At 40.2% G+C, this 17698-nt stretch overlaps 1 protein-coding gene and 1 non-coding gene across 2 annotated transcripts in view; both read left to right on the forward strand.

Annotated features, from left to right (window-relative positions):
• The window catches only part of Atm (ATM serine/threonine kinase), a 112787-nt gene extending 95089 nt beyond the window's left edge, over positions 1-17698 (forward strand). The window contains exons 56-63 of the mRNA XM_028864961.2: positions 202-318; positions 4568-4717; positions 8551-8716; positions 10196-10282; positions 12091-12205; positions 13404-13467; positions 16162-16298; positions 16402-17698. Coding sequence (XP_028720794.1) covers positions 202-318; positions 4568-4717; positions 8551-8716; positions 10196-10282; positions 12091-12205; positions 13404-13467; positions 16162-16298; positions 16402-16585 — 1020 coding nt within the window. The 3' untranslated portion in view covers positions 16586-17698. The remainder of the gene's footprint in view (positions 1-201; positions 319-4567; positions 4718-8550; positions 8717-10195; positions 10283-12090; positions 12206-13403; positions 13468-16161; positions 16299-16401) is intronic.
• Positions 1350-1457, forward strand: LOC114690384. Its single transcript, XR_003734068.1, has one exon. It is a non-coding gene; the product is annotated as a U6 spliceosomal RNA (small nuclear RNA).

The raw sequence follows: 17698 nt of genomic DNA on the forward strand, positions 1-17698 counted from the left end.
TAGGAGAGACTTAGTCTTTTGTATTAATCTGCTTCCCACTCTCATAGTGTTTTCTAAATGAAAGAATGACAATAGTCATTAATTATTCAAGACACTCTGAAGAGGAGCATAGCTCAAATTGATTTCTGAGTGCCTTGTAGTGCCTGTTCTGATGACCGTGTGCTTATAGTAAACTGCATCTGTTTGTCTGTTGTTCTAAAGGGCCGTGATGACCTGAGGCAAGATGCTGTCATGCAGCAGGTGTTCCAGATGTGCAATACACTACTGCAGAGGAACACTGAGACTAGAAAGAGGAAACTGACTATCTGCACATACAAGGTAACTTACTGGCTTCTATTCTGGTGCTTCACCAGGAAAAGTGCACTATTCGGACCAAGGATGAGCAAATGATTTCTGTGAAAGGAACAAATAGTGAATATTTTAGACTTTGAGAGCCACTTAGAAGCCATAGACTGCCACTCTCTGGTTGGACAATACAATTTTAATTTTCATTTTAGTACCATTTAAGGTTATTTGCCATTAGATATTTTCTAAATATTTCTATATATTTCTATTTTTTTAGGCAACTGAAATAGCCTCCCATTATTGTATTAAGCAATGTACTATAAGGATTATGCTGTCATTTGTATGTATGTACATGGTGTATTTTATAGGTCCTTACTATACCATTTAGGTTGTTTCTGGGCTTGTGTTACTACAAACAGTGATGCTCTGCATTGAACAGATGAAGTGAACATGCATGTTTCATTCACACTCCGGTCAGTCTATTGGGAAGCTTTCCAAGAGTTGGTTGATAGGTGAGAGGACACATGCAACTATAACTCGGTAGATTGTGCTAAGAGGATGGTCAGTGGAGTCAGACCCATTTCCATGTCCTCTGCAGTTTACTTAAGAAATCTTCAAATCATCTTATTCTATTAGCTGATCTTGGCTCTTTAATTAACTCTTAATTAGCTAATTAATGCAAGCCAACATTTTAATAGTTAAACATTTAGATGCTAATTATCTTATCTTTCTTCTAAGAGATAAAATTCCGTAGTTTTTCCTTTACTGGCTTTGTTCCCAGGTCTCATTCCTTCTCCATCCTCTGTCACTGCTATAATAGGACTTACTGCTGCTGCATTTTCCTTTTCCCAGGAGGATAGGAATAAACTAAGAAATATTTAATTCACCTAGTCAAGAATCAGTTCTTTTCCAGACAGTCTCCCTGTCTGGTTCTTTTACTTTCAGAAGGGTAGATGCCATAAGTGTTTTCTCTAGAAATTTTATTAGGAGCTAACCTAAACATTCTTTTTTAAAAGTACAGTGGAAAAATGTTCCCTTCACAACAGTTAAAGGGTATGTATATTGTACTTACTTCAGCAACACAAATGCTAAGATTGGAATAATACAGAGAAAATTAGCATGGTCTCTGCACAAGAAGGGAAAAAAAAGAGTATGTAACATGAATAAACTACCTAAGACTGGTGTTAACAACATGAATATAGGAATTGATAAAATAATTAGGAAAACATAAAATGTGCAGTAAAACAGATAAATCTTAAATGGGATGGCATTGAAAAATACCAGCTTATTTCAAAATAATTTTTGACAATAAAATTTCAGTAAAACATTTTGTAAGTTTTATTGAGTGCTTACCTAGCGTGTATGTAGCCCAGGGTTCAATCTTGCACTGGGGTGGGGTGCTGATGGGGGTGGAGAAAATCAGTAAAACTGAATAAGTCTTAAAATGTTTTCAGGCATACATTTCTAAAAGCCCAGTGTGTGTGCCTCCAGCTGTTACCAGCCCCACAGATGTTTTAAAGACTAATTCTCAATTAATTCTAAAAACAAAAGTTAAGGGTCTGTGAAAGCTGTTTTTTTAAGATTTATTTTATGTATATGAGTGTTTTCCTCACATATGTGTCTATGCACCACATTGTGCGTGGTACCCTTGGAGGTCAGATTACCTGAAACTGTAGTTATAGGTTGAACTGCTGTAGAGGCACTGGGAACTGAACCCAGGTCCTCTGCAAGAACAAGTGCTCTTAACAGCTGAGCATCTCGCCAGCCCCAAAGCTACTTTCTTAATGTGGTTCAGATTATTAGTACTCAAGCTTCAGTAGCCCTTACCACTTACAAGATATGTGCTCCCTTCTTCCCTTTTTTCTCTCTCCGCCTCCCTTTCTCTCCACCTCCACCTCATTATTGTATGTGTTTGAGACCAGGTCTCCATGTAGCTAAGGATAACCTTGAACTCCTGATCTTCCTGTCTCGGTGCTAGGATCTCAGTGCCTGGGATCACAGATTCCACCACTGTCCCTGGCTTTTGGAGGTTTGTTAAAACAGATGCTCAGGATTTCTGTCAGTTGATCTGAAGTGGAACCCAAGACTGCATTTTACCTGGATGCCGAGTGGTGCTGGGGACCACACTTTTGGAGACCCTCCAGTCTAAGTCTTATGCTTGATCTGAGGGTTGAAAAGCTCTTAACTGTTTCCTGCCTTAGAGAACAGATGCTCTAAGGGAATATGTTCTAAGTCCTAGGCTTTCAGAGTATGCAGTTGACAGTTTGGGGTTGATGTCCTTAGGTTACTAATTACTGCACTAGAAAAATTTACATGTGGATTGTGGCTCAGTAGCCCTGGTCCCTGCTTTTAACGACTCCCTGTTTGTCCTTCATTTGGTCTCTTAAAAATAGACCTGTCATCTGCACATAACAATCTGGAAGGACTGCTTCCTATAAGGTTAGTTTGTATAGAGGGCTAAGGCATCTCAAACTCAATAAATGTAAAGTAGAACTCTTGGTTAACGATCCTTACTTTCAAAATAACCCCTCTTCCTGCCTCAGCTAAAGGTGCTGCTGTCAGGCAGAGTAAAGCTTAGACACCTTATTTTGTTTTACAGTGATTTCCTGTGTGGGGGTGGGGGGATAGCACAGTGGGTAAAGTGCATGCTTTGTAAGCATGAGGAGCTGAGTCTGAACTAAAGGCTTCCTTGAGACACAGAACATAAAGTAGTTCTACATATCTGAATATAGTAAAAGAAAAAAATGTTTAGAATTAAAGATACCATAAAAATGGGATCCATAGAGAAAGTGAATTGTAATACTATAACACAAAATTATTGTTTTATTCACAAGAAATTTACATGTAGAATATATCAACAACTCTTACAGGGAATTTAAAGGTTGTCATATAAAAAATAGGAAAGAACAGAATTCATAAGAAAAAAATTGAGTGGCCAGTAAACCTATCAGGATATTCTGTTAGTCATCTGAAAAATACAGACTAAAACCACAGTATGCTACACTTAGCACAAAAGTGGCAAAATGTAAAAGTCAGACAAATGCAAATGTGTTGGAAAAATCCAGTAACAGCTTTCCTGGTAAGTCTATAAAGTAACCTTGGATAGTTACTTTACTAAGTTAAAGATAGTACATTCCCTGTGACCCTGTTATATATTTACCAGTGGACTATCACTGCAACAGTATTTCAGGGGAAATTGTGGGGGTCTCCACAAACACTAAGGCCAGCAGAGACTCAGTCTGCAAGAGGCAAGAAGGAGGTCCGGTTCAGCACTACTCAGTAGCTGGTGTTGGTCAGACTTTGAGAATCTGACACTCGGTAGTTTATTTTAGGCATATTGAAGCACAGCACAATTTGGAAAAAGTTTCCCAGTGATAATTAATTCAGTCCCATGTGTACAATAAAGCTTAAGACATGACTATATCAAAATTCTTATAAAGTACAAGTGACGTAAAAATAGGTCTATACATTAGCTGAGAAAGCAGGCCCAAACTAAACAGTGCTCATGGTAAGGGTCTGGGAGAGGGTGATGTTATAGGTTAACTGAGATAAACAAGCTCAAGGGTCTGGAGGAGCTGATGTGGCATGGCCATATAGATAGCACAGAGTTTACCAGGCTTTTAACTATCTCTGCTCCTAGTCTTCTGAGCAGAAAACAGCTTATACATCTCTCCCTTTGAAGAGACAAAGGTTTTCCTAGTTTCTACCTGTGAGCACAAGGAGCTACATGCCTCCTTCAGGAAATAAGAAAATGACCCCAACCAATATGAAGGTTGAAATGCAAGCTGGATAAACGGGACGTTTGTGTGTGTGTGTTGCACACATCCGTGTGTCCTAATTAACAAAAATGTAAGGAAAGTAGCAGGTGCAGTGGTGCATACCTATAATCCCAGCTACTCCAGATGCTGAGGCAGAAGCATCACAAGTTCAAGGATCCTAGACTACATAATGAGACCCTGTTTCAGAAACAAAGCATAATGAAAGCAGAGTTCATACTCTACTAAATGAACAAATTAATTATGGATCAATCACAGATAATGTTGAGTATCGTTAACATGAATGACCTCTCAGAGAATTGTGGGTACTGAGAGGAGATGAGTATCTTCTCTTAAGTCTAAGCAGAAGCTAGAAAGATCTTAATTTTTGAGCCTAGGTTTATTTCATGTTTTCCTCCCAGGAGTGTCAATAAATCCTGGAAAACACTTTGCACTGTTGATGATGAATGGTTATCAATGGTTCTGTAATGTCTTTCTATAATCAAAGGTATTTGATTTCACCTCAGGTGGTTCCCCTCTCTCAGCGAAGTGGTGTACTTGAGTGGTGCACAGGAACCATCCCTATTGGTGAATATCTTGTCAACAACGAAGAAGGTGCTCATAAAAGATACAGACCAAATGATTTCAGTGCCTCTCAGTGCCAAAAGAAAATGATGGTGAGTTGAAAGGTTATTTAGTAGCTTATAAAGCTACCAAATATTATAAAATACAAAATATATGACTTCCTAAGATAACTGTTGAAGATACTACTTAGTTTACAGGATGTAAACTTACCAGGATGAGTGTGTGAGTGAGATAGGAAGGTCTTTGCACAATATGAAGTGCCAGCCCTGTCATCTTAGAAATGGAAACATTGTCCTCTTTATACCAGTTTCTTCCAATTTGTGATAAGGTGATTCTTAATAAAACAAACAAAATGCCATCTAAAATAGAGAATCAAATTAAGCCATTTTTATATGAAACAACTTTCTGAAATAATTTTCCTGCGTTGGCTGTCTGGTTTAACATTTACTTGCTTGTGGAGTCCCGCAGAGGTTTCCTAGTGAGATCTGATCTTGCGTATTTACCCAGCAGAGCTGCATTAGAGGATTGCTTGACCATGTGCATGGTTACCAGGTGATTGGAAAGGGTCTGCACTTGGCTGTGCTGGGGGGAGGTCTTTTGCTCCACCCCTTTGCATTCCTATAAATAGCCCTTCAGAAGAGACAGGATGGGCTGGTGGGTAAGGATCTATCCCTCCCGACGCTATCCTGTGTTTCTGTTTCTCTCCCCTCTATCCTTCTATCTAATATCCCTTATCCCTCTCTCCTCAAGAGTACCCTGGGGTAAAAATGTGGGAGCCAGTCTCCCAGCTGGCCTCCCACACTTGCTATTTCAGCAGCATTTATTGAATGCTTCCTGAAAACCAGGTACTAAGCTGAGGCTTCACAAATTTGACAATCATCTTTCTTGTCCCCACTTTATTTAAAGTGAGATGTTTAGGGACAGTAACTTGCTGGTGATCAGTGATGTATCACATAGTAGAACTTTGAGCATTGTCTGTCAAAGAGGTAAAAATCATGTGGTTTTGGTTTGGGTGGTGGTGTTTTTTTTTTCCCCCCTGAAAATTCACTGTGGTTTCTGTCACATGGTTTTTGTTTTTAGCTTGTTTTAAACAGTGTGTGTCTGTGTATCTGTGTGTATGTCTGTGTGTGTGTATGTACACCTGTGTGTATGTGTGTTGTGTACCTGTACAATGTGTGTATGTGGACACTCATGTACAAAGTTGAAGGTCACAGGACAACTCTGTAAAGCCTTGTACCTGCAGGTGGGAGATTGAACTCAGGTTGCCAGGCTTGCATGGCAACGACCATGACCTGCTGAACCACCTCACTGGCCCCTAAGTTTTTTTTTTTTTTAAATATGTGATCAGCATTTGATGGGAGTTTGTGCAGGGCACCTGTGGTAAAGGATAGGCTTAGAGGAGGGAGCATTTGTTGTGCCTGGTGAGGAGGAGTGTGGGGAATTAGATTTTTGAAAGGCTTTCTGAGTGAGAAGGTATCTGAACTTTGTAAATAAGTAGGTTTTCCAGGTAGAAGCATACAGACAACGGGGAAGAGGCATGAGTAGGTATAGACAGCACAGGCTTAGGTTTTGAGGAGGAATGAATGAGGCTGGTAGTAATTGATCCTAAAAGCGGAGGATTGCGGTAAGATGTTTATAAGTGTTTATCCTATAGGTGAAAAAGACCCTTGTGAAGATATCATGTTTGCTTTTTTTTTTTTGAGGGGGGGTTGGTATTGAGGTAGGGTCCCTCTAGTCCTGGCTATCCCAGAGGTCTCAGTGTAGACCAGGCTGGCCTCAAACACGCAGAGGTCTGCTCGCCTCTGCCTTGTGAGTGCTGGGAGTAAAGTTATGTGCTACCATGCTCAGCAACAGATTAACATTTTAGAAAGATAATTCTGGCAATAATGTATGCTGTGGTTTTGAGAAAACAGATTGGGGTTATAATCTGAACTAAGTAAGACTAATTAATGGTACAAATGGATAATCATGGGTAGATAAGAGATATAGTAAGGAGGCAAAGCTGATAGGATTGATTGATTGAAAGTGCTATTACATTGTTAAAGAAGTGGGGAAATACTGCTGCTCGCAAGGTCCTTCTGAATAGGACTTTAGTCACTCAGAAATGAGGTCCCCAGCCAACAAACGGGTGTCACATGAAATTAAAAAGCAGCTTCCAGAATGAGGGAAATTCGTCTTTGCCAACTATACATTTGACAGAAGATTAATATCTAGAATAAACAAGGAACGTTTAAAAAAAAAAAGGAAAGGAAAGAAACAAGAAAACAAATGACCCAGTCAGTAAATGGGCTAATGAACAGTTCACGGAAGATGAAATGTAATCTAAACAAGTATGAATAAGTGTTCTGCTTCACTAGCTATTGGAGAAAAGCAAATCAAAACCATGCTTACATGTTCTCCTACTCAAGTCAGATTGACAGTCATTAAGGACAGGGAGCCTAGAGAGATGGCTCAGCAGATAAGCAGATTCCTACTGCTAAGCCTGACCACTTGAGTTCAGAACCCAGTCTACACATGGTAGAAGGAGAGCACCAACTCTGTGCTTGACTGACACATGTGCATTGTGCCACCACCAGTGCCAGCCACCACATTTGCACACAGTAAGTAAAAATGTAATAAAATGGAGCTGAATAAGGTTAAGAGCATTTGATATTCTCAGAGGACCCAGGTTCAATTCTCAGCATACACATAGTGGTTCACAACCATCCTCAAACCCCACTCCAGGGTATCCAACAGGCACCCATGTGATGCACATACATGCATATAGGTAAAACATCCATACACATAAAATAAATAAAAATTAAAAATAAATTTTAAGTAATAAAACAACAACAAATGCTAGCACAGATGACCTTACATAAGCTGATGATGTAAACTAGTGCAGCCATTATGGAAGTTAATGTGGAGTTTTCTCAAAAACCTCAAAATATGTCTACCCTGTGACCCAGCTATACTGTTCCTGTGTGTATGAAGGACTGCCAGATGTTCACAGAATCTAAATTCTAGATCTAATCTAGGTGTTCAGCAACAAGAATAGATAAAATGGAAAATGTTAAGGCTTAAAGAAGAATGAAGTTATGTTATTTGCAGGAAAATGAATGCAACCGGAGATGATAATAATACTAATTAAGCCAGGCTCAGACAGATGGTTCCTAAATTTAAAAAAATTATGTATGTATGTATACAGTGAAGGAAAGCAGAAGTGAAATGTCTCAGGGATACAAAGGATTCAAAGGGGAGGGTATTTGGTGGAAAAGAGGGTGAGAGGGAACACGGTGGGGATACACTCCATACACAATATATACCTGGATGAAATTTTATTAAAAAGTAAACAACCACAAAAACCGTGTACAGAAAGGAGTGCTCTTCACAGTTGTCTGGATAGTGAGGCGAGCAGCTGTATTTGGGTTTGGAAAGATTCAAGTGAGGATGTTGTATGGGAAATGGAGTGGCACATCACTCAAGTTAACTAGAGGTGCCTGGGCCAGGTTAGGATGTCACCGTCAAATGGATGGGCACTGAGCCCACTGAAGTTGAAAAACTTCGCTTCAGGAGCATATTCCACAGAGAGGTTTCAGGACAGAAGACTGACCCCTCTGTCCTGTCACAGTGCGTGCTCTGACCCCACCTAAGATTACTGGGAGCTGCCTCTGCCTTCTCTGTCGCTCCATCTGTATTACAAGACCCTTCAGATTAGAATTTAGTTAAAAAGCAGTCAAGGGATAGGATCCTAATGGGATCATCACTTGAATTAAAGGCTTTCCTGACCAGATTGCTAACCTCTTGTGAGTAGAATGTCTTGTTTATCTTTTTATTGCCCCGATAATCTATTAGCTATTTCATCTAGAAGTATTGTGGATAATAGTTGAATGAAATGAGCATAATACATAATACTGAGAAAATGTTATAAATATTCTTTTTAAAGGAAGTGCAAAGGAAGTCATTTGAAGAGAAATATGATACCTTCATGACTATTTGCCAAAACTTTGAACCAGTTTTCCGTTACTTCTTCATGGAAAAATTCTTGGACCCAGCTGTTTGGTTTGAGAAACGATTGGCATATACGCGTAGTGTGGCCACGTCTTCTATTGGTAATCCTGTAATCCTCTTAGATATTGAGCACATACCTACATTCTGACTTACAAGAGGATGGTAGTGGTAATGGTAGTTGTTGCTCAAACTATCCTCGTGATGAGATCATTGTGTTTGTTCATGATGGTTGTTAGCTTGCAACCATCTTTATGGAAGAAAATTCTATTCTGAGATAGAAAAATAACCAGTTTTGTTTTGGTTTTTAATATAGTGGGTGTGGTTTATTTTATCTCCCTTTAATAAAGGCTCTTTGAGATTTTCTTTGGAAAATAAAACCTTTGATATTGCCCTTTGGCTTTCTTTCATTAATGTTCTTCTGTACAGAATCTCTAATATATTACCACTCAGTGGTTCATTTAATAGAATCTCAGAACAGAAATTGTGATATGTGTTTAAATACTTGCTATACAACATATGTTTTGACTTTTTAATTTTTTATGAGATTGAAATAAAGTTAGTTAGATAAATCTAATGCTTTTGGGGGTTTTGGTCTTTTGGGGGACCCACCACCCAGCTTCCAAATAAATTCATTCACGGAGGTTTATCATTACTTATGAATGCCCGACCTTAGCTTGGCTTAGTTTCTAGCTAGCACAGTAACACAGCTTCACAGAGTTAAACAAATGCGACATAAAGAAAAGTAACACCCCTTAAAATAATAATCTACTACATAAGTCAGTTAACAAAATCCTAGAATATGAGAATTAATAGAGATGTAGAAACTGTCTCATGTTAATTTGCAACTGAAGACAGTTTCTTCTGCCACTTTTGTACTGTACTTAGATTAACAGGATATATATGTTTAGGCAAGCTCCCCAGTACTTATGGGAACTTCTTCTGCCTGGAAATCACCAATTGGATTAAAGTGATTTGGTTTATAAACAAGAAAGCAGGCTCAGTTAACAATAGGACCAGCCAGGCATGGGGCATCCTTATTCCCTACCCAGTGATTTTTCTGTAACACTGTATGGTACCTCTCATCAAGTTAAAGGTATTTTAAGGCATGACATTATCTGTCTTAAAAATAGAAATGCAGTTATGCCTGCACAAGCACCTGGTGAAATAAAGTAGCAATCAGTTTCTGATCGCATAGTTCATTAAGCAGAGGAAAGTTTCACTGTCGAATGTTGAAATTACCCATCACTGCATCTCTTGTTTTATAAGAACACTTAAAATTTTGAGTGTACTGCACTTGCCCAGGTAAATCAGGGTCTCCAGCTTTAACCACACTAATTTCAGAGAAAATCTATGCTTTTTAACAAAGAGAAAATATTTGTAGCAGCACATCATTTTGTAAAATGTACATTAAAGTATCTGGCTAGGTTTGACTTAAACTCTTCACACTACTTACTTTATAAGTCCTTTTAAATAGCTTTACAGTCTAAACTACTTAAAATTGCATAGAGTCAATGGTACGAGTTGAGATTATGGTTGAATATACGTTAGAGATTTCACATGGTGGTTGTTTTTTTCCCTAGTTGGTTACATCCTTGGACTTGGTGATAGACATGTACAGAATATCTTGATAAACGAGCAGTCAGCAGAACTCGTACACATAGATTTGGGTGAGTATTAAAAGATACATATCTTTCATTAACATGTAGTCATCAAGGACTATTTGCCTATCAGCATATTACAAACATGAGGAAGGCAGACATAGCCACAGAAATATATAACAAGATTTTTTTCTGAAGCATAAGCACTTGTGGTGAGAGGAGCAGCTATCTCCACCTACGGTAATGAGTAAATCTCACTGTAAGAGAAGGCAGCGCAAGAAAAAGAAGGAAGACGGAGTGAGACGGTGGGGATCTAGAAGTAGGGGGTGGGGTAGTAATGGAGAGCTGGCCTAAGTATTGCTAGAGGGAACTTAGCCTCTAAGTAAGAGAGGGTGGGAGTGGCTTAAAAGGATAGGCTAAAGGGTTTTGACTTTTAATCTGTTAAATGGCAGGAAGTGAACAAATATTTAACCAAGAGGCAATCGTGTTTGGATTTTAGGTAACTTTCTAAGCAATTTGGACCAGGAAGCTAAGAGAGAAAATAATAGTGTAGACATGAAATGATGAAGGTTTGGACTAGAGTTGTAGTGACCAGGAGATTGGATTTGAAGACATATGAGTTCTAGGTTATACCATTGAAGTTAGTTATGCAGAGTGGGAGGGGGATTTCCAGACATCCAAAGCATCTAACAAAGGAATATAGCCAGATTTCATTAAAAAAATAAGAAAACGATGAGTTTTGCGCATTATTTCAAAACATTAGTGAGATTTCTAGAAAGCAGTGGAAGCTCAATATAAAAGAGGTTTGATGTAATGGTGAGTCACACTCTCCGCAATAGAGATGGCTGAAGTCACTGGGCTGGAGGAAATCCTGATCTCACACTGAAGACGTGAGCTTTGAGAATGCTAGTTATTGAAAATCTAAACCAGAGTGGACTTGGTGGCTCATGACTATAATCCTAACACTTAAAAGGCTGAGGCAGGAGGATTGCTATGAGTTCAAGGACAACTTAGGCTATATAGGGAGTTCCAGACCAGTCTGGGCTATGAAGTGAGAGCCCATCTCAAAACAAAAACAAACAAACAAACAAAAAACCATAAATAAGTCTCCGAAAACATGAGGAAGATGTATCTTAGCTACTGAGCCATTTCTTCAGCCCTAGAAAGAGGAAGCTTCCAAGCCACAGGAGGAAAATTCTCCATGAAGGCCATAATAAAGCCAGTTATTAACTACTACAGAGGTAGAGTGAATGCAGTTGTCTGCCTAGTGCAGAAACCCCATCCCAGAAAGCTGTGTGATTTCATATATATAATCCATTTGATATGTCAAAATTATAAAACTAAACAAACTAATGGTTAGATGAATGGGGATAGGTGTAGGGATTGACAGGCCGTGTGAGGAAAGTCAGTGTGGCTATAGAAGGGCTGTAGGAAGGATCTCTTGGTGATGGGATGTTATATGTCTTGGCTGTACTGTGTCCATACCCTGGCTATGATACTGTACCATGGTTTTCTACTATAGAGAGAAAGACTGGTGGAAGGTATGTAGGGTGATCCTTGTGCATTATTTCTTAGAATCGCATGTGAATCTGTAATTACTTCAAAATAAGCATGTGAGTTTGTATCTCAAAACTTTATTTAAAATATATTAAAACACTTACTACATGAGTCTTTAACATTTTAAACATTCTTATTTGAAGTGGTTCTCATAGATGATGGAGGTGAGGTAGGCAGGGAAAGCAAGAACAGAATAATCATCTAGTACTAATAGAATGTGAGTGATAGATTATTTGCTGCCTTTACAAAGTTAACGTGTACTTACGGAGACAGTGTATGAGCCCATCACACTTTCATGCTTCACGTCTCTTTGATTTTAGGAGTGGCTTTTGAGCAGGGTAAAATCCTTCCCACTCCAGAAACAGTTCCTTTTAGACTCAGCAGAGATATCGTGGATGGCATGGGCATCACTGGTGTGGAAGGTGTCTTCAGAAGGTAAGGGAGGGAAGGCAGGTAATTTTTGCTATCAAAATTATTCAGATAATAAATGTATATAGATGATGAGATTTACAGTACTGAGGAAAAGACCCTTGGTACAGGCAGTAATAGTGCTTTCCAGCCACCTGGGACTTAATTCAGCATGCCATGAGGTCAGCATACCTAACCTCCTCTGGAAGAGGCCCTTCCTTAGCTGACATGCTTTGTTGTTGCTCATTGTTGGGGGGTCTTAAAGAGATGATAATTTTTTGGTTTTGTTTTTATTCTTCTCTCATACAATACATCCTGACCTCTGTTTCCCGTCCCTCTACTTCTCCCAGTCACACACCCCCACCTCCTCTCTCCCCCAGATCCACTCTTCCCCTGTTTCCCTTCAGAAAAAAGCAGGCCTCCCAGGGATATGAACCAAATATGGCATAACAAGACTGGGCACAAACCCTCGTATCAGAGCTGGGCAAGGCAACCCAGTAGGAGGAAAAGGGTCCCAAGAGCAGGTAGAAGAGTCAGAGACACCCCCATGACCATTGTCAGGGGTCCCACAAAACTACCAAGCTAACAGCCATAACATATATGCAGAGGACCAGCACAGACTCATGCAGGCTCCGTGGTTGCTGCTTCAGTCTCTGTGCGCCCCTATGAGTCCTGTGTCATTGATTCTGTGAGCCATGTTCTCCTGGTGTCTCAACCCCTCTGGCACCTACAGTTCTTCCTCCCCATCTCCAATGGGGTTCCCTGAGCTTCAAGGGGAGGGACCTGATGGAGCTCTCCAATTTGGACTCAAGAAATGATAGTTTTGTCTGAAAGAACCATGTTTCAGTATAACCCCAAGCCAAAGATTTTGCCGTTTCTTGTAGTTTTTCCAGTAAATGTCCATAGTCTCAGCTTGTGTAAGTAAATTAATACTTGCCTTAGTAATCAAGACAATGTATTTCATAGTAGTAGTGTCTTTTTAAAAAAAAATAAGTGCTGAGCTTATGAAACACACACACACATACACACATATTTGTATAGATCGTACTTTCTGGAACATCTCTTAAATGCTGTCTTTGCCAACTGGTCTGCTCTTTGAAATAAAATTTTGGGAACTGCTAGCAAGGATCACCTACATATGTATACATAAATGCATATAGGCAAAGATGGATTGAAATTTTGGTGTGCTATAGAATCCATGTTTATAATGTATTTCACCTTGCAGATGCTGTGAGAAAACCATGGAAGTTATGCGCAGTTCTCAGGAAACTCTGCTAACCATTGTAGAGGTAAAGTATGCATAGGGATGTTGTTGTTGCTTTTTTACTCTTTTGGGGGGCCACCACCCAGCTCCCAAATAAATCACACACGGAAACATATTCTTACTTATGAATGCCTGGCCTTAGCATGATTTGTTTCTTGCCAGCTCTCCTTAACTTTAAATTATCCCATCTACTTTTTGCCTCTGGGCTTTTTCTTTTCTATTCCTGTATACTTTTCTTTGTTTCTTACTCTGTGGCTTGCTGTGTAGCTGGGTGGCTGGCCCCTAGAGTCTCCCTCCTCTGGCTACTTCTTCTTCTCCCAGATTTCTCCTTCTGTTTATTCTCTCTACCTGTCAGCCCCACCTATCCTTTCTCTTGCCTTGCTATTGGCCATTCGCTCTTTATTAGACCATCAGGTGTTTTAGACAGGCACAGTAACACAGCTTCATAGAGTTAAACCAATGCAACATTAAAAAAGTAACACACCTTAGAATAACATTCCCCAACATAAGGACATCTGGACTCCTTTGCCAGTCAGCCTGCCTTGTTAGGACGTCACTCATTTGAAGCTCAGTGCTGCATTTCATGTCGATTGGTTCTGGGCAGCAGCAGAAAGGGGCACAGTGGGCATTTTTATACATCGCGAAGTTTGGGGTTAGAACTGGTTCTAGTCTCCTCACATTTCTTGGAATATTATTGCATTGTTAAGTAATCTCCAATTTTTAAAGAATAAATGAGCACTTTGACATCTTAGACATCCCACTTTGGCTGAGGAGATGACTTAGTTGGTAAAGTGCTTGCCACACAAGCATGGGGGCCTGAGTTTGGATCCCCAGAACCCATGTAAAAACTAGCATAGTGGTGCATACTTATCATCTGGTACTGGGGAGGTAGAGATGGGAGGATCTCTGGGACTCACTAGTCAGCCAGTATAGCCAAATTGGTGGGTTTCCATTTCAGTGATAGACGCTGTCTCGAAAAATGAGTAGAAAAATGATTGAAGAAAACACCTGACATCAACCTCTCGTCTCCAGTCACACCCACACATGTATGTGCATACACATACCAATGTATCCTATATGAGATTTTTTTTGAGATTGGTTTCCGTGAAGAGAAGTCAATAATATATATCAGTTTCCCTACAAATTTCAGAGCTAATTGTGATGCAAATCAGTGCCAGCATTGTTTGTGGCCAGCATAACTGAAGAAAGGTTTGCTGTTGAAGCTCCTGCAGTGCGTTTGCTGTTTAGCTTTGAGACAGCTCATCCGAATGGAGCTGGGGCCTGCAGAACATGCACGTTTACATCAGGCTCATCATTTCATGTAGACCCAGGACAGAGTGGCAAGAAAGTCATACTTCCCGTGCTTATGACATTAAGTCTATCTACCCAAGTGAGAATTGTGGGTCTCTGGCAGTCATTACAAACCTGGTAAGGATGTATGAGACAAGAACTCAGCTGTTTCCTGCACAGGGAAATACAGGAAGTAGAGTACAGGCCTGGCTGCACACGGGTATCATCTGTTCTGCTTCTAAAGAGTAGATGTTAACTGAGTTCAAACCAGATTTCTAGGGATGAAGAAGGAGCCTGTGTGTTTTGTAAATCACTCCTGTGCAGGCAGGGTTGAGAGCCATTTGCATTTCACTGGCACTATTAAGACTGTGATAGATAATAAGGGAGAAGCTATGTCCTTTAGAAGATTCAATTAACAGTTTGTCACTGTTGTCTGAGTGAGAGTATTGCACCTGAGAAATGATTTCTATCTCTGCTTACAGTACCTGTGTCGTTTTGGAACGTACCCATCCCTCACAGACATACAAAGTTCTGTGTTGCCCCTGGTAAATCAGTCCAGATTTCTGAGAGTCATTTGCTATGGTGAAGCTATGGATATTGAAGAAGAGTCTCCCAGTCACCATTGCTGTCTCCTGCTCTAGGGCAGTGTTTCCCGATAGCATCTCGGCTCCCAGTCCTGAGGTCGCTCCTTTCGAAGTCAGTCCCTCCATTGTTTATCAGTGGCTCTGAAGGACACCCAAGGCAGCCTTACACAATGAAAAATTTTGATACTGCTGATCTAGTACAGTCCCAGCATGTAGATGCTGAAGAAACCCAATGAAGGTGACAATCAGAAAGGATTCTGGTCCTGTGATGTTGGCCTGGCCTGCTGAATCATTTGCCTCTGTACCCAAGTATTCCACTTACTCCTAAGACTGCATAAGCCTGACTAAAAAAAAAAAAAAAAAAAGAATAAAAAAAAAAGAATGAAAACAAGAAATGTCTGTGTTTACACACCGCAGGGCAGTTAGCTGTTGAATAAATTACATCCTTTTATTAAATTTACCCAGCTTGGACTCTGATTGATAGAAAAAGAGCCACTAGAGTGGGTAGTAGGTTTGGTGGTCAAAATGTTAGTTTTGATGGTGCTAAAACCCTACTGGGGACCATGGCTTAAGAGTGAGATGAAATAGACCTGGGAAGAGAAGGGAGTGAAAACCACAGTAGCAGTCTCCTCCAACTAGGTCGCTGTCAGCCAGCCTGACACCGACCCTGGAGGAAGAGTGAACTTGGGCTGGGACGAGAACCTTGGAGCGTATGCTTCAAAAAGCTTCCTCATCTCTGAGTCGGCTCCTCTGTCAGCTGCTTGTGATCGTGTTATTTTATGATGTGGTTGCTATTGATTTTAACTGTGTAATCAAAATGCCCATGGTTTATTTTTTCTGCCTAGGTCCTTTTGTACGATCCACTCTTTGACTGGACTATGAATCCTCTAAAAGCTTTGTATTTGCAGCAGAGGCCAGAAGATGAGACTGATCTCCATTCTACCCCCAATGCAGAAGATCAGGAATGCAAACGAAGTCTTAGGTGGGCGATTTTAGGAGGGACCTATTGTTAGTTACTTAGATTTCGTTATTCCCAAGCCCTTAACTGTTGTACCTCATTGTAATCTTCATGTTTTTATCCTCAGTGATACTGACCAGAGTTTCAACAAAGTAGCTGAGCGTGTTTTGATGAGGTTGCAGGAGAAGCTGAAAGGCGTGGAAGAAGGCACTGTGCTCAGTGTGGGTGGACAGGTGAACTTGCTTATCCAGCAGGCCATGGATCCCAAAAAACTCAGCCGACTTTTCCCTGGATGGAAAGCTTGGGTGTGACCTTCAGCACAGGAGTTACTCTTAAACTCAGACTTCAGAAATTACATCTCAGCCACCATGTTTGGATAGGAATTATTTAAGCTAATAACTGCTTTTGAACCAGTTTTCTATTTGATTCTTCACCACCCAAAATTAATATTTCTGCTCTCATATGTTAGACGTAGTAGTTATTCAAGATCTGCTAGGATAAATGTTGACCCTTAAGATCATGCTTGTATTGTTTTCAGTGGATCAGAGGTTCACAATGAACTGCAAACAGTGGGAGCAGCAGAGTGAGTTTTACTTTTGGTGTGCATTAGGACAAGTTCATAACTTCTGCTTTGAGCGGAGTAGTCACTGTATGTGTGTATATGCTGGGCTGGGAGACACACACACACACACGTATGTACGTAACAAAGTACTTAGTAATACTGTAAAAAGGGTAGGTGTTAAAATTATGACTGTCAATGTATCAGGGGGAAGTCACACTAAAATAAATGTTGGGCTAGAGTGTGACTTAGTGTAGAACATGTACCCAACCTGTATGAGGCCCCAAGTTTAAGACCAGAATTGCAAATTGAAGGGGGTGGAGGGTAAAGTAGTATAGTTTGAACATCCTTAATTCCAAAATTCAAAACATGAGATATTCTGGTGTCCAAAATTTTCTTGACAGGCAGGCAGATCTCTGAGTTCGAGGCTAGCCTGGTCTACAGAGTGAGTTCACTACACAGGGAAACCCTGTCTGTAAAACCAAAACAGAAGAAATGTTCTGATTTCAGTTGTAGGGTCACTCAGCGTTGCCAAGTGATGAGGTCTAGAGAGGAAGAGCATGGCTAGTGTAGCTAGTGTTTGAGTGAATTCTGTGTTCTTTCTCTTTCAGGCCCTTCGGTATTCACCATTGCTGTATTTTCTCTTACTAAGTTTCTCCTAGTTCAGGAATTCTCCTGTTAACCACATTTCATCTCCTATTAACCCGTTCTTTGGATTCTTTCAAAAATTGATTTTCAGGGTTGACAAAAATGGCTCAGTGGGTAAAACCACTTGCCATGCAAGGCTAATGGCCTGAGTTCCATCCCCAGAACCCATGGAAAGGTGGAAGGACAGAATCAAAAAAGCTGTCCTCTGACCCCCACA

This window comes from Peromyscus leucopus, chromosome 7 (genome assembly GCF_004664715.2).
Source record: "Peromyscus leucopus breed LL Stock chromosome 7, UCI_PerLeu_2.1, whole genome shotgun sequence".
In the NCBI taxonomy this organism is placed as follows: Eukaryota; Metazoa; Chordata; class Mammalia; order Rodentia; family Cricetidae; genus Peromyscus; species Peromyscus leucopus.